This window comes from Anser cygnoides, chromosome 5 (assembly GCF_040182565.1).
Source record: "Anser cygnoides isolate HZ-2024a breed goose chromosome 5, Taihu_goose_T2T_genome, whole genome shotgun sequence".
Classification (NCBI taxonomy): domain Eukaryota; kingdom Metazoa; phylum Chordata; class Aves; order Anseriformes; family Anatidae; genus Anser; species Anser cygnoides.
Window position 1 is genome coordinate 36,272,528 of NC_089877.1, and position 17,182 is coordinate 36,289,709.

Consider the following 17,182-nt stretch of genomic DNA (forward strand, 5'->3'; position numbering starts at 1 on the left):
GCAAGCCGTGCCTGCTGTCCTTGGGGAAACCAGAAAGAGCTTCCTAATCCTGACGAGTGGGGAGCAAACGAGCAGCGAGCAGAGATGGGGCTGGCACCTGCATCTGCTCTGTTGGGCTGCCAGTTGCTTTGGCAGCCTCTCCTCTCGACGGGCAGGATACGTCCTCAAAAACTGTTGTAGCTTTGTCTCTGTGTCGTCGCAAACGCTCCTCCTACTTTAGATGCAAATGAGCTTCCAGCTGAAGTTTGTTTTACTTAAGGAGGCAGAAATAAGGCAACAAACAGTGGTTTAACCCTGGTTATTGTGTCTTCAGGGTCTTGCTTCTGAAATTGTACCCTGCAGAAAGCAGGTGCTGGATCTTAGAGATCCGCTGGAGCTCTCTGTTTTAGGTGGAGCTACCTTAATTCTGGTTAAATCTGATTTAAACGTAAGCCCGAGCAAATGCTGCTATCTCAGGTGTAGGATCCACGTCCCCTTTTTTACTCGGTGATTAGGGCTGGGAGTCACCTCAAATGGAAAGGACGTGGCTCTTAGCATCAAGCAGCATCGTGTCACCAACCAGCCAGAGGAGATGCATTATGGGGCCTGGTGCTCACCAGCGCGGATTAACTCGGTGAGGAGGTTGACATCAGAGGCAGCCTGGGCTGCCTTGAGGAGTTAATGACCTTGAGGAACATGAGCCTGGCAAAGAGCAAAGTCAGGGCCTTGAACTTTAGAAGTTAAGGCCAGGCTGAATGGGGCTTGGAGCAACGTGGTCTGCTGGGTAGCATCACTGCCTGTGGCAGGGGGGTTGGAACCAGATGAGCTTTAAGGTCACTTCCAACCCAAGCTGTTCCATGATTCTGTGACTCTGTATGTCAGTGCCCTTTGTGGCTGAGGGAGATTTGGTCACGTACATCAGTGTGGTCCAGGTCAGACACCAGCATTCATCAGCTGAGAGATGCATCGGCCCTGCTGACTGCGTTGGCCGGAGCTGTGTTCACTGCAAGGCTCATGGTAGCAGCAGGCACTAAGCCTTGGGTCTCAATCTGTGCTGAATATGAAATGGGGTACAACGAATCCCATTCTGGAGGTCCCTACTAAAGTTGGTGGTTAAGCAAAGGCACAAAAACAGAGACACATATTTATTCTCCTTTGAATAAAAAGGGGTGGATAACTCCCGGAGAGCTGGAACCTGGAGACCAACCCTTTTCTCTCAGAGCTAGAGGAAAACCAAGCCAACTTCATTTTGCCTTAGCACATAAAAGTTTTTTAATATTGCACCTTAGAGCAAAGGTGAGTTTTATGAGTTCCCTGGGGCTGGGACTGCTCCTCAAGTCCCTGGGTCCCAAGGCAGTGATGACTCCAGATCCCATAAGGCAATATTAGGTGAAGACAGCTTCTTAGAGAAGTCCCTTTGCAGAGTTGCTTCATAGCTGTATGTCTCAGAGAAGTCACAGGGGGAGGAGGAAGAAAGGACCATTGTGGGAATAGAGATAAATTGTGTAATTTTGAACAACACTGCGATTCACAGGGCTGGTGATGTGCAAGAATTAAGTATTCTTCTATTAAGTAGAAGAAGCAATGCTGCCCTCGCTTGCTGTTTTCATGAGGTTTAACAGGGACTTCTATAGCTAACAGATAAATATTAAGATGAGAAGAATTCACAGAGGTAAATTCCAAACTGAGGATGACCTAGGGCAGGATGTTTTTAGATATTTTTTCTTTTTAAAGATTATTGATGGAGGGAAAGTCGGGATCTGTCTGGGAGGGACTTTAAGGGATGGACCACAGATATTTTCTTGATATATGTGATTTTGCATGTGCAGTGATGATTTTATTTATCCATTATTTATTTTTCCTTTGTCATTTTTGATGAACCTAGCTGTGATTCTCTCTCTTAGGATCAGGCTGTCTTTCATGACTGTATTTCCTGGATGCCACCTGTGACAGCCACTCCAGGTCCAGCTTTTTGGGCTGCAGTATTGGTTTCGTGAGTTCAGCCATAGACAATTTGCAAAAGCTTATTCACTATCTTCTGCTGTGCTCATTCATGGAAAGCCAAGGGAGAAACTGCACGCAGACAGTCGAATTCAGCTTAATGGGGTTCACAGGAAATCTAGAGCTTCAGCTCACCCTTTTCACGGTCTTTCTGGCAGTTTATCTCATGACTTTGCTAGGGAACCTGGGGATAATCGTATTAATCAGGACCAGCCCTCAGCTCCACTCCCCCATGTATTATTTCCTGGGCAATCTGGCTTTGGTAGACCTCCTCTACTCCACAGTTGTCACCCCCAAGCTGCTGGCTGACTTGGTCAGGCAGAAGCCCCTCTCCTACGTGGGATGTGTCATCCAGGTCCTTGTGTTCGGCGTCTTCCTGGTCACCGAATGCTTCCTGCTGGCCATGATGGCCTACGACCGCTACATGGCCGTTCGTCACCCGCTGCGCTATTCGGTCCTTATGTCCCCGAGGCTCTGTGTCCAGCTGGTGGGTGGCTCCTACTTGACCGGGCTGGTGAATGGCATGGGGCAAATCATCGGCATGTTTAATCTGTCCTTCTGTGGCTCCGTCGTGGTCAACCTGTTCTTCTGTGACCTCTCTCTGCTGGTCTCTCTCTCCTCATCTGACAGTACTCTCACTTCTCTTACAATAACAGTTCCGACATTTTTATTCGGCGTCTCCAGCGGCCTCGTTGTCCTGGTCTCCTACATCGCCATCATCTCCACCATCCTGAGCATCCGCTCAGCCGAGGGCAAGTGCAAAGCCTTCTCCACCTGCGCCTCCCACCTCACCACCGTCAGCATTTTCTACGGGAACGGCCTCTTTGTTTATTTAAAGCCAAGCTCGCTCAAGTCAAGAGAAGAAGACAAGTGGGTTGCAGTGCTCTACACCATGGTGACCCCCATGCTGAACCCCCTGATCTACAGCCTGAGGAACCAGGAGGTGAAGGAGGCTTTGAGGAGACTCAGAGCCAGGAAAAGAACCTGAACAGTGTAAATAAATGAGGTTGTAAGTTATGTGACCAGTGTGGTTGGCATTTGCAGTAGCAGATTGGCCTTCAAATATATATATATATATTTGTGTGTGTGTGTGTTTTTGCTACAGCAAATTGTGTAATTTGTCTGCAGGCCGGTTAATGTTTGTCTCACAGAACTGAAAAATTTGGTGTCACCAGAGCAACTCCACTAATAAATTAATCAGTATTTACAAATACTTCTGGGCAGCCGAACACGATCGGTTTAGGAGGAGTCACTCTGCTGCCTCTTGTTTCTTTCTGCTAGTTATTAAGAAAGCTTACATGAATAATTTAAATTAAACTTTACTAAAAACTTTACTTTACTTTACTTTACTTTACTTTAAATTTAAATTAAACTTTACTAGAGTGAAGTTTAGCCCATAGGAAAATGGGAGGTTTTGGAAGGTTCACTTGAATACCAGAAGTTTTGTGACTTAAAAACCATAAATAGTACCATAGCTTGGATAGTAATGTGGCTGTGCCAGACTATTTGTCAGCAAGCCAAATTGCAAATGTGCATATTTAGGCAAAATGTGTCCAGGTCTACCAGTAAGATCACTCATAACCCCATCTGCAATCGACTGCTTTTCTCTACAGAGAACAAATCACACTACTGGTTTTCTTTTCTACCTTCATGGACACGAAACCTCTCACTTCTGAATACCCTTTGTAGCAGCAACCATCAGTGGCTTGTAGTGAAAAAACTACACTTTTTATTTTATTTTTTTCGGAAAAGGAAGGGAAAAAAAATCTCATTTTTGTTTAGTAACAAAACACAGATTAATTCTATTTTTAATTATTTATCTATCTATCTATTTATTTATTTATTTACAGATGCTTTCTCCTCTGTTTTCTCTCTTGCATGCACAGGAGCCCTCATGTGTACCTAGAGGAATTCAGTACACATGCACCATGCCCAGCATTTGACAGAGTGTAATTTAACTGCTGGTGGTTTGACTGCTCATAACCTTACTGTCCCTCCTAGATTAACCATGGGTGGAATCAGTGTTTAAAAAAAAAAAAAAAAAAAAGAGCATTTCCTCTTACAGCTTGTCTCGTGCTTCATGGCCCTTAATTCCTTGTGATGACATAAATGAGGGGAATTCCGTGGCAGCAGCAGTATGGAGTGTTGCCAATGAACCTCCCTTGCTTTAAAACTTTGGATTGGACAGGGTGAGCAGAGCTGTCTCGCTGGAAAGCAGGGGGAGAAATTGGGTGTTACAGAGCTCATGGTCTCCCCTCATCACCATTCTGTCTTCTGTTTCACATTCTGCACAATTTTAACCACATCCAGTGCTGTCTCCTCTTTTTTTTTTTTTTTTTTTTTTCCTTCAAGTGTGGAACAAATCACAGACTGTTAGCCTACAGCTTTAAGATATAACAATACCTCCCACTATGTGAGCCAATATCATTAAAAAGGACCCCAGCATCTCATAGTATAGGTGTGTACATGTTTGTATACACGTTTTTCAAAGGCAATGAATTCATTTTGGTTTCTGTGTTACATGCTCACCACAAACGGTCCAGAAAATTTATGGATAATTAGAGACCAGGTAAACACCTACTGGGATGTGAAACAACCAAGTGCCGACGTCCTGGAATGACCATTTCTGAAAGAGAGAGTTTGGGGACCTTGCTGTAGGGTGCTGATAGCCACAGCAGGGTAAGAAGCAATGATGAGTTAGGAAGAGGACATCTGGGAGGGAAGAGGCAGCAAGGAGATTGCAATGCAAGCAAGGCTTGGCTCTCTTGTCACTCCCATTTTTAAAAGTGCCCTCGGGGATGGGAATGAAGCCAAGACCGAGCAGGGCACCGCAGTCTGGGGCAGTTTCTCCTCCAGTGAGAGGTGTGCTCACGCCTGCTGAGACAACTGAACGTGATCTGAGGAAATGACAGTGAGAACTAGAACACTGTTCGCATGAAGTTTATTTAAATGCATACACTGTTTAATTACAAAAAATTGTCAATACACTCTCTATCAATAAAAGTGTGCTAAAGTTTTCCTTCTAGGGTGGTCCATTCCCCCACCCTGAGTGGCTGGCTGTGCTCATCTCCCAGCACTGCATTGCGCCTGGCTTTTGGGGGACTCCGTCCAGGGAGGGTGGTCCCAAAGCCTTCAAAGCCCAGGGCACCTTTCTGATGGAGGCCGGTCTCTCTTGTGCTTTAGTAATTAAATCCCTGCTTGGCCCATTCCTGGTAAGTGGGTGCCGGAGCTCTGCATTGCGCTGTCTTACACGATGAGCCCCCTGAGTGGCAGCCAGAGGAACAGGACCAAGAGATACCACAAAACAAGTCAAAAGTGTGTGTGGGATGCAGCATGGGATGTAGGTGACAACCAGCCTTTTTCAGTGAGTATTTGCCCCTCTTTGTGCAACAGCTTCTGGCTGAACTGCTGTAAAGCATCCCTGATGGGAGTGCTTGGAATTCTCTGCGGTCTGATGATGTCCATCAGCCAGGAAAACCAGTCGTTTACAAAGAAAATGAATTTCCCTTCAAATTTGCTGGAGGTCATAAATCAGAGAGAAGCAAATAAAGCTATGTTTTTCTTCTCCTTTTTCATCCTGTACTTCAGCTTTCATTTCTATCCCTCCAAAACTGAAAGCACACCTCAGCATGGGGCTCACCCACATTTTGGGTGGGTGCCTCCCACTTGCTCTAGCACCGATCCCCCCAAACCACTGCTGTGGCTTTCCCTTCTTCCCATCTCGCTCCATGGAAAACCTGACTTGGCATTGCTCATCTACAAGCTAAGCTCGTGTCTCAGTGCCTTCCTCCTTTGCATGCCGTGGATGAGGGGGCTCAGAATGGGGGTCACCACGCCAGAGAACACAGATGCTGTTTGGTCCAGGCTGCTCGATCTCCTGGAGGTGGGACGTGCGGGTGGAGGTGTTGTGCCCCATAGGACTCAGATGGCCACGTAGCAGTTGTACACCATGGCAGCCAGGAGGACACGTGGGCACAAAGCTAGACCAGGCACCCCACGTTGGAAGTGGCTCTTCTCCCTGCCAGGAGGCTGAGGAGCAGCCTTGGGGTGATGTAGGATGAGTAGATGACCTCTGGGAGAGACGGGTGGTTTAGGGAGAAGTACATGGGGGTGTGAAGCCTGGGGTCGAGGTTTATTAAGAGGATCATCCCAAGATTTCCTGTTAGGTTGGCAACATATATCATGGGGAACACCATGAAGATGACCACCTGCAGGCTGGGGCTGTCAGTGAACCCTGCAAGAGTGAACTCAGTTACCATGGCGCGATTTCCCACCACAATGGGCTTGGGAGGAAACATGGATGGGAAACAGCTGAGATGGGCTCGGCAGTCACACAGGTCTGTTCTTGGGATGAGAAGCTGAGTCCTCACAACTACAGGGCAATTTCTGGTCCCTTTGGGGTGAGACATTAGATATTTGGCAACCTTTAAGGCGTCTTACACAGTGGCACTGAATGCCAAGGCGTGTGGCCAGCAGAAAGATAAAAAACTATGCTGACTGGGATTCCTGCACCTTGCTGCAGATGTTCAGAGGAGAGTTACCTGAGTTCAAGTGCACCACCCAACACCCTTTACGCTGTGCAATGTGAAATAGGAGTTTCGAACAGTGCAGGGGTGACGCATCTCCTGCCCATAGACAACCCTGCAGAGTGCTGCATCCATGTGAAAGCTGCTTGAAGAGCAGCTTGGAGGCTCTGCGAAGGGAAGCGATGGTGCAAGAATGTATTAAAGCAGAAATAGAAAATGACATGTTGTCTTGAAAAACAGTAAATCACAACAAATTGATACCTGTATTTCAACCAACTTTTTCTTTAATATATCCACAACTGCCATAGGCAGATATCTAGTACAAAAGAAAATTAATCTGACCACTGCAAGATAAAACAACGATTTCCTCAAATTAATCTATTATTTAGAGTTATCAAATGTTATTTTCCAGGAATGTGGGAGAAAAACAAAATTTCTCAAATTTAAATCTTCAGCAAAACCACACTGCTTTGTGCTTCATTCCTCACAACAAAACTGTGTGTGTAAGTTGAGTTGCTTGGGCCCCACATCATTTCTGATGTGCTTTGGGAGTCCCATCCCTAAAACATAAACCCCAGAGAAAAATCTCTGTGTTTAACCCAGGCTCTTTGGGGAAAGCTCGTTGTTTTTCAGGTGTTGCGATGGTAATTTTGGTAATTAGGTAATTTGTCCTGTGGGTGTGGGATAAGGCTTAAATCTCCCAGGCATGCGAGGACTGTGATGGGGACACTGTTCTGGTGTCAGGCAGACCAATGGAGCTTGTATGGCACCTTCAGCCCAAGGAGCAGTGAGGGCATTCCTGAGAATAACACAAGATGCTGTGGACCAGAAAAGGTGAATTTTTGTGAATTTTGAGGCAGGTTTGTGCTGGATGACATGAGGCTGAACGTCTCTGGCAGCCATTCGAAAGCTTTGTACATTCTCTGCAGGATCCTCTGTCATCACCCAGCTGGTGAGGTCTTGTCTGCGCGTGGTTTCATGGCAATAGAAGAGAACTGCAGAAGCTCCAGCATATCAAGGCAAATTAATGTGATTAAAAAAACCAAAATGCAACAAAGAGATGAAGAAAGAAAGGGAGAAAGAGGACAATACATGTTCAGTAGCACCTCTACACAGTACCATTGGATGAGTGCAGTCTGAGCGAGCCCAGAAGGAGCAGAGCGCAGACGGTATTTAGAAGATCACAGCGAGCAGCTCACAGCAAGCCCCGATTCCTCGTGCAGAGAAGGGAAACCTAACCCTGAGCTCCAAAAGGCAGCTATGGGCAGGAGTGAACATGAAGAGCTGTGTTTGTGTTCACTAGGTTGGGAACAGAAAGCTGAGACCAGTGCGAGTGAGACCACTTGCGAAAAAGATCCAAAAAAAAAAGGGAATCCTGGAAAACAGAGTTTTCTTAAGCGGTGTGCCCACTGCCCTGCAGAAGCAGGAACCCTGCCACCAAGCAATGTAGTGCGACATTAAGGTCCCTTCTGAAGGAAAAATCCCATACCCAAGGGTGTCTGAACTCTAATCCTAATTCTGAATTCAAATGTTGGATAAAAATTCCTTATATTAGTAGACTCAAGGGGCACAAGAATCATAGAAAAATAGAATCATTTAGGTTGGAAAAAGATGATATGTAAGAACAGGCAAACGAGGGAAAGGATGGATTCTCCACCCTGTGTGAAAAACTACGTGTTTTTGTTGTTGTTGTTGTTGGTTTTTTTGTTTCTTTTAATGTATATATGTGTGTATATGCAATAGAGCATCTTTGTTCCTGCTGGCTACCCAATACATTTATGAATCTACAGCTGCAACCAAGGGGAGCCAATGATTTAGCCCTAGTCACTGACCTTTTGAGAGATACACTTTGAGATGTTCACATTTATGCAATTTGTTTATAATTCCAATTAGAAGCGAAAGGTTTTCTCTTGAAGCTATAAATACATAGAATTGCAAAGAGGTATGCTAGTCTCACTATAATTGTTCCAAACATATCACTAGAGAGTCAGAAAATCACTCTAACATGGTCTCTAATCTATTTAATTAAAGTGGCAAATTAAGGTGTATTTATTTCTCCATAAATAAGAAACTTTCCCTAAGGGAAAATAAATCATATTTCCATACCCATTGGAAAGAATCTGGATTGTTCATGAGAAGAGGTCATTGGCAAGATCTTTTCCAAGATCAGTTCTTTCCAGTGTGCTGGCCAGGGCACAGGCTCCAGCTTTAAGATTTTTTTTTTTTTCATATTGTGACCTGCTGGCTACTGCTTTGGTTTTGATCATCAGTCTGCCCATTGAGGGTAGCTGTCATTGTTTCTCCATATAAGCATGTCTGTTCACCCAGGAAACACCAAATCCTGCTTTAGCCTCAGGCACTGTGTAGTCCTGCAAGCTAGAGAAATGATTTCACCTCTCCTCTGTGTTTCTCTCCATATCCCCTGTGCCAGAACCAGGAGCATGACTGGGAGAAACCACTCGGGTGTGACAGAGTTTGTCCTCTTGGGCTTCACCCACCTGCAGGAGCTGCTCTTCATGGTTTTCTTACTCATCTACATCACCACTCTGGTGGGGAACCTGGGAATGATCATCCTCATCAGGACCGACCCGCAGCTTCACACCTCTATGTACTTCTTCCTCAGCCACCTCTCCTTCCTGGACATCTGCTATTCTTCATCCGTAACTCCAAAGCTCCTGTCGGGCCTCCTCACCGGTAGGAATGTCATTTCTTTCAACGGCTGCGTCACACAGTTTTTCTTCTATGCGGTCTTCATCACCACGGAAGCCATCTTTCTGGCCATCATGGCATATGACCGCTACGTGGCCATCTGTCAGCCTCTGCACTACGTGGTTGTCATGTCCCACAGGGTCCGTGTCCGGCTGGTGGTGGGCTCCTACACTGCCGGCGGCCTGAGCGCCTTGGTGCACACCGCTGGTCTCCTCCGATTGTCCTTCTGTGGCCCAAATGTTGTCAATCACTTCTACTGTGAAATCCCACCACTCCTGCTGCTCTCATGTTCTGAAACCCGGTTCAACGAGGTAGTGATGGTCTCGTGTGCCGTGTCGTGTCACCACCACAGCCCTGGCCATCCTCACCTCCTACACCTTCATCCTGCTCGCCGTCTGGAGCACCCGCTCTGTGGAGGGCAGGCGCAAGGCCTGCTCCACCTGCACTTCCCATCTGTTGGCCGTTGCCCTCTTCTATGGCTCTGCAGCTTTCCTGTACCTCCACCCCCTCTCCAGTCATGCAGAAGAGGAAAGGAAAACAGCCTCGGTTTTCTACACCATGGTGATTCCCATGCTCAACCCTTTCATCTACAGCCTGAGGAATGTGAAGGTGAAGATTGCCCTCAGAAGAGCTGCGAGGACGTTCCTCTCCTGCGTGTATCGCCACCGGTCTCCCCCCAGCCAAACTCAAACAGCTGTCACCTGACAGAGCTGAGGCAGCAGAATAAATAAGTCAGACACCTGATGTAATGAGGGCACTGCACATTCCTGCACATCTATTCAGAAGACCTCCTTCTGCCTTGTGCTGAACACTGCGTGAATTGCAACTGAACCCCATGATGGGGTCCCGTGAAGAAGGAATTACCCATAATTATGATATCTGATAGAATGAAGAAAAACAGCCCTAGAAACACTTCTATTGTTTGTGACTCTTTTAAAGGAAATGAATTTATAAGCACTGCTAGAACCTGCACATCCAATACTTTTTGCTGAGGAGGATTTATGCTAAGTCACAATAGCATTTAAATTCTGTCGGCTAAAAGAGGTGGCTGAGAACAGAAGGAGACAAGCTAAATAAAAAATACATCAATGCTTTTCATCACTTTGGTTTAATTTTTTCTAAGTAGTTGCCTACTACTTTAGTATTTTGCATTAGTATAATGTACCTGATTTATTATTTTGTTTGGCTTGTCCAAGGATAGTCCAGGCAGAGATTATTTTCCATCCCAGCTGCAGCCTAATAATTATTTCTGTTTCCTGGTTTCAGAGACGGGGTTTGAGTCATCTCAGTCCAGTAGTCATCAATTCTAATTGTAGGCTTTCATATCTGGGTTAGTCACCACTGGTTCCCCTTTCAGAGACGACTATGCATCTGGGGACCTTGATTCATCTGATCTATTTTTAAAATCCCCATCATGGCGAGATGAATTTTTCTGGAAAATATGTTTTTTCCACTTGCTGCTTGGCAGCTGAGGACGATGGGCTGACATTTAGCCATGGTAAATGCAGATTTTGTCCAGAGCAATCACATTCAGGCTATTCTGAAGGGTATATTTAAGCACAAGGGAAAGCATCAGATCCTCATGCTGATGTTCTGGAGTCCTTCAAAAATGCCCTCAAAGGGAGAAAGAGAAACTAGCTTTTAGTCAATGATTTATAATTCAGCTGTACATGTTGCTCAACATGCAAGGGATTTTCTGGGACAAAAAGCAAAATGGATGAAGATAAACAGTATCAGCGCCATGCTTTTGCTTTAACACAAAGATCATGAAGATCAGATATTAACTTCCTGAAGAAGTTTTCCATGGATGATATGAAATACTTCCTAGAAGACCTAATGGCAAATACTATTAGCATTCTGTTCTTTAAAATCAGTTAAAGGCAAACTTCTCCCCATAAATCCAGCTGTGACTCTATGCCTGGGTCCAGCTCTCTGGGTTTTTAGTAACAGGATATCCTATATAACGTTAAAACAAACTGTGGCAGAAGAGTTCTTGAATGGTTTTCCTCCCCTTCTCCTTCCCCTGTGCCCCAGCTAGTGTTTGTGACACTTCTCCAAATGCTGAGCTATTGCCTAATCCTTGAATATCTGTTTTACATCAATTCTTTTAAATTCTCCATGCTTTCAAGACACAAATCACACATAAAAAGAAGTAGGAAAACCTCTCAGGCTTGCAGTTAACGTGCTGAAGCTAATTGTGTTTACTTATCAGTGCATGTCTCCTCTGTAAGGAGCTGTTTACAAAGTCATCAACTCCCAAGAGATATTTCCTGCATGACACAACCTGCTGGGAGGGAAGGGGGGTGTTTGACAAAACTTTTTAATGGAAGAATCATATAAACAGCAGCTTTTCTTGGTCAAGGGTTGATGCCCTTTATGGCTGACAAATCATTCTTGCATTTAGCACGAACACAGGGAGAAAGTGGGGCTTGTTTCTCACACTAAGTTTGAGTCTAGAAGACAACCAGTCTCGCCTCTCTGTCTCCCGTAAACTGAAAAGGGTTCTGAGGTGTGAGCAAACAGGTGAGTTAAGAGCATCTCCCAGCATCAGCCTGAAAGCGCTGAGCTGTTAGGAAGGGCAGACTGAGGCACACAAAACACTCGCCCAAGGTCGGGATCTCTCAGGTGAAACTGAGGAATCCAGAAGCTGCTTTTCTGAGCTGAGGGCGCTGGAGCTGCACAGCCTGGCGAGATTCTACTCATTACTGTGCCCGAAGCTCACTGTGTAGCAGCACCGCCTGGGTTGTAGGGAAAACCTGATTGCTTTAGGGTGGTGTGAAAGCTTCTGTAGCTGGTTTTGAATTCCTGGAAAGGAATAATAACAACCTGTGAAGTCCTGGTCTCATTAAGTCCAGATTTAAGAGATGCGTGTATGGGTCAGATAAGGGCGTGTGCATTGAGTTTTCCACATGCTGAAGGGTCCTTTGCAAGGGTATAGTTTGATGTCTTGTGTAACTGCAACCAGTTCTAACTTCTCTTTTGGGAAGAGGTGTTATTATTTTTTTTTTTAAACTGCATTATCAGAAGCTTACTGCCCCCACTTAGCAATGGCACTGTAGCATTGCTGGGGTTTCCACTCTTAGTGATTTTTAAGACCTCTTTCCCTTACCTTTCTCAATTTAGTGGCGTCACAAGAATGATAGAAATGGTCTATTTAAAAGTGCATGTGTGTTGATATTTACACTAAATATCCTGTTTCAAACAATTCCAGAGTTGCTCCCACCTTCTTCACAGGAAGGAAGGGAAGAAATGAGAATTTTATTGTGACATATTCTGGCTTTCCTAAAATATAGTCTCTAAAAACGTTTCCATCTCTCACCAATGTTTTTCCTCTTCTGAGACCAAATAAAATAAAATAAAATTGAAGTATAAAAAAATCAGACTTGAATTTCTAATGTCAGAATAAATTGCTGGGGCTATCTCATTGGACCTTAGTTATAAACTTCTCAAAATCTTCAGAAAATAGAATAAACTTTCCTATTTGTGAAATGACTTTATCAAACCAAATTAAGACCAGAATAAAACCATTAGAAATGCATTCCAACATGCACCTTGTTTACTTTAAAATGTATTTTGAGACACACATTGAATATGTTCTACATATTCATGTACAATTCTATGGTTGCTGCCTCCACACCTTATGTTCCCTGATAAAAAGACACACCTCTAACATTTATCTAAGGGGGGTGGAAGGAAGGAGTATGCTGACTTTGTGTTTCTTTGCATCTCTGCTTTCCTACAGTGACTGTTATGATGTCGGCCAGGGGAAATCACACCCCCAATGCTGAATTTGTGCTCTCGGGATTCTCAGAGAAGAGGGATGTCCAGGCTGTCCTCTTTATGGTGTTCTTGGTGATCTACGTGGTCACTTTGCTAGGCAATCTGGCTATGATTGTGTTGATCAGGCTGGACTCCCAACTTCACACCCCCATGTACTTCTTCCTGAGCAGCTTGTCCTTCCTTGACATCTGCTATTCCTCCTCTATCACCCCCAGATTGCTCTCAGACTTCCTGGCATCAAGGAAGGTCATTTCTCACTCTGTGTGCCTTGCACAATTTTATTTCTATGCTGTCTTTGCCACCACTGAGTGCTACCTCTTGGCTGTGATGGCCTATGACCGCTATGTGGCCATCTGCAGCCCTCTGCTCTACGTGATCTCCATGTCCAGCAGGGTTTGTGCGCGGCTGGTCGCTGGGTCGTACCTTGCTGGGGTTCTGAATGCCACCATCCACACAGGGGTGGCACTTCGGCTGTCCTTCTGCGGCCCCAACGTCATCAATCACTTCTACTGCGAGGGGCCCCCACTTTATGCCATCTCTTGCACAGACCCCACCATCAACGAAGTCGTGATGTTCGTCGTGGTGGGCTTCAACCTGTTTGTCACCAATTTGACCATCCTCATCTCCTACACCTACATTCTGGCCACTGTCCTCAGGATGCCCTCTGCTGCTGGTAAACGCAAAGCCTTCTCCACGTGTGCATCCCACCTGGCTGCTGTGACCCTCTTCTACGGATCTGCTGCATCCATGTACTCACGGCCCAGCTCCAGGCATTCCCAGGACCTGGACAAGGTGGCCTCTGTGTTCTACACGGTGGTCACCCCCATGCTGAACCCCCTCATCTACAGCCTGAGGAACAAGGAGGTGAAGGATGCACTGGGGAGGGTGATGGAGAGGAAGCGTTCCTCTGACAGATAGTTTTTCCTGGTGAGTCAGAGGAATTGAGAGATCTTCTCAGAACTGTCTATACCTCTCCATTTCTGCAGTGCTGGTAATGGAAGAAGCAGTGCTCTCCAGTAAGCTACTGATGAGCAAGGGGACAAAAGTACTGGTAAATCTCTACCTTGTTCCTAAATGCCTGCTCATGGGCTGCTCTTGGATTAGGCCATTTATTGACCTTACTCAGTCAGGGATGCATTAAATACTTATTCTGTCTGACAACAACTTCAGGAACTGAAGCCCTTCTGACCCTTTGTGGTTTGAGAATGCATTACCACTGTTGTCTTGAGCAGCAAGAAGAAGTAACAGCTGTTGGTTTCAGCATGAAAGTGATGACGAGATCTTTTCATGCTAAAGAACAGGCACATTTCTGTTGAACACACCTAAGTGCTACAGCTGGTTGACTATGAAACATGGTCCTCTAGCCAGCAGACCAAGATTCAGTTCCCACTGACTGTATGACACAGGAGTAGAGCTTTGTCCCATCTCATAAAGTGCTTCCCAGGTTACCTTTCTAATCTTTAGCTGGGGAAAAAAAAAAAAGCATGCCTACAGGTGATCCAGCCACTGAGGCATTTACTGCCTACCTCCTGACATGGGCTGCAGGAGGAACTTGGCCTGTGCTGTTGAGTTAGGCACTGTCTTCTCAGAAACTTTCTACAAAGCCCTGTTTCCTCCCTCCTGCCACCACTGCTTTGCGGAAGCCCTGTGGCCCAGATAATTTAGCGTCACCAGTACTAGCAGTAGACACTGGGCTTTATAACAACATTTTGCTGCAACAAGGACTTATTTTGATTGTAGCTGTGTTTGCAAATTTTTCTCAGAAACTTCTGCAGTGCCTGCAACCTGCTCAAGGGTCAGACAACTATCATCTGCCATCTCCTGCGCACAATGATGAAGGTGCCTGCTCCCTATCCTGGCACTTTGAGCTTATTTTTATTGTATGATTGCTAACTGCTTTAGCTTGGTGTTGTACAATTGTGTAATTTTCCCTCTAAAAGAAATCATAAGATACATTAGGATGACTAACACGCTTTAGTAATTACAGTTAAGCTAACCCATTAGACCAATAGGAGAGGAAAGAGTACTGAATAGGAACAAATGTGGTAGAAAAATGCAGAAGTGATCCCAAGCAGACCCAAGACCAGCGTGGCAGAAGCTTGCACCATAACTAGTGCTCCCACCATGCACAATGCTCAATGAGGAGGTGAGCATGCTGCTGGGTCACTGCATGATCCCACCAAGGAAAGAAAACCTCAGCCTAGAAGTGGGGAGTTGACCTCAGGGATGAGGGGCAGGAGCTTTAACCAGGGGAGCTTGGAGGAACATCCATCTGCAGCCAGCCAGGCCCAGACAATTGCCCTTAATGTGTCACATACCAACACACTGACCTCCAGCTCTTTGTTTTGGGGCCCGCACTAACTCTGACAAAGTAGATGTAGTGTTGCTCTTTGCCATTAATAAGGAATAAAGTTTCTTTCTTGTTAGTGCCTGCTAATTAGTCTCTCATGCCTTGTTAAGAAGAATAAGTGAAGTTGACTACAAGCCCTCTGAGAAGCTTTCAGGGTGATTAGGAAACTTTCTTTGTAAGCCCCAGAAGGACTTGTTAAGCCAAAGGCTCCTTGAAGGGTGGTTGGTCTCCAAAGAGCACTTCTTGCTCTGGGAAGGAGGGCAGCATCACTTGTGATGGAAATAGTCTTAACCACCTGTGTGACAAGAGCCCAGAGCCCAAGGTCTGCTGGAAGGGTTTTCTGTAGGCCAAGCTTCCGTTGGTACTCACTAATTGGACTACTTGTCCCTGCCTGCTTTTGATCCATGTCAAAAAACAACACCAAACAAAACACCAAAACTGAGTAATAATTTCAAAATCCTCTTAAGTGTGGTGAAAGTTGGAAGTGGCCCTGGGCAGGAAAGCACAGGCCAAGTGGTGACCCCAGCCTTGATCCTAAAACCCTGTTGGGCATGGCAGTAGGGCTGCAGAGCTGGGTGGTACCCAGGCTCTGACGGAGGGAGCTGGGGAAGGTCCTCATACTTTTGCTCACCTGAGGACCTCTTCAAGGACTCCTCAGACCTTGAATTTATTGGTGTCACTTGTCTTAGGATCAATTTTCTTGTGTCTTTATTATTTCTTAGACTGTGAGGCAAGTTGAAGTACTCAACGTACATTCTCCACCCTTGGTCTGATTTCACAAGTATGTTTCCTCCCATTAAGAAGCTGGGATTGGAGAATAAGCACAAGATTGGATTCACCTGGCTCACAACATCTAAAAATCCATTGTCTAAATATGAGATAATTAGCCAAGATTCCTCTAAAGTATGGGGGAATAGAGGATGTTTTATCACATCTTAAGACAGGTGGTTAAGACAGTTGTGGTGCAACAGGAGCAGGTCTGGAAGGGCCAGTGCCAAGGACCTGCTACCTATGGCATACGTATTTCAGGACAGTTTTCTTTGTATTAAATTTGTTCTGGTCACAGCATATGAACACCCACTGGAAGATGAAGTTCTTTAGAAGCCATTTTCAGTTTTGCTTCATCCAAGAGGAACCTAGCTCTACAGCCTGACCCCCAGCCTGTGATGCAAACGAAAGTGTGGTGGGGGAAGTAATGGGGGAGGTCACCTCTAAACTGCACAATTTGCCTGAACAAGAACTGATGGAAATATAGACTTATTGATCATGGAGAGGGAGAAGGAACACTGACTTAATTGCTATTTTTCTACACTGGAAGAAGATGAATCTGCTTTGATCCTCGTACCCCCCCCCCCCCCCCCCCCCCCCCCGAGTCTTTATAATAAGAATAAGCTTTTTTTCTTCTTTCTTTTTCCTTTCTGTTGGACTAAAACTTTATAAAGGAAAATAAACTACTTTAATAACTTGGAAACAACTTCATCTTTCTTGTTTGTCTTCCTACAAGTGATCAAGTGATGCTGGAAATGTGTGTTGCAGCAAAGGAGCATGATGCTGTGAAACTCCCCAGGCCAGGCCAGGGTTTGGTTGCCCTCATGTAGAAATCTTGCACGACTTTCTCTTCCCTTAGGTGCAAAAGACACTGGCACATGCCTGAAATATATGCCATATAGCCTTCCAAAGAGTCAGACCACTGGAACAGCATCTGAAAGATCAGAGGGAGAACTGGAGGCATCTCCATGGTGTTAGAGTCTATGTTCAGGTGACTGAATTCATTCCCAGATGCCTCTGCACTTCCTAACATCAATTCTTCAAATCTAACCCATGCTATCCACACTGA

At 45.5% G+C, this 17,182-nt stretch overlaps 3 protein-coding genes across 3 annotated transcripts; all 3 read left to right on the forward strand.

Moving 5' to 3' along the window:
• Positions 1–1,739: 1,739 nt before the first annotated feature.
• LOC106048263 (olfactory receptor 5AN6-like) lies at positions 1,740–3,079 on the forward strand. Its single transcript, XM_013200159.3, has one exon. The coding sequence runs from the start codon at positions 2,033–2,035 to the stop codon at positions 2,966–2,968; it is 936 nt and encodes a 311-aa protein (XP_013055613.1). The 5' UTR covers positions 1,740–2,032; the 3' UTR covers positions 2,969–3,079.
• A 4,054-nt stretch (positions 3,080–7,133) lies between these two features.
• LOC125180832 (olfactory receptor 5AR1-like) lies at positions 7,134–10,405 on the forward strand. Its single transcript, XM_048053103.2, is given in 3 exon segments — positions 7,134–7,340; positions 8,938–9,553; positions 9,555–10,405. Coding segments are annotated over 3 exon segments (1,053 nt in total). The 5' UTR covers positions 7,134–7,269; the 3' UTR covers positions 9,921–10,405.
• A 2,502-nt stretch (positions 10,406–12,907) lies between these two features.
• On the forward strand, positions 12,908–14,085 carry LOC106048303 (olfactory receptor 5M5-like). The gene has a single exon (XM_013200198.3). The coding sequence runs from the start codon at positions 12,966–12,968 to the stop codon at positions 13,911–13,913; it is 948 nt and encodes a 315-aa protein (XP_013055652.3). The 5' UTR covers positions 12,908–12,965; the 3' UTR covers positions 13,914–14,085.
• The last annotated feature ends 3,097 nt before the right edge of the window (positions 14,086–17,182 follow it).

Coding starts and splice junctions, on each gene's coding strand:
- LOC106048263 (XM_013200159.3), top strand. CDS start 2,033: ATGGAAAGCCAAGGGAGAAACTGCACGCAGACAGTCGAATTCAGCTTA.
- LOC106048303 (XM_013200198.3), top strand. CDS start 12,966: ATGATGTCGGCCAGGGGAAATCACACCCCCAATGCTGAATTTGTGCTC.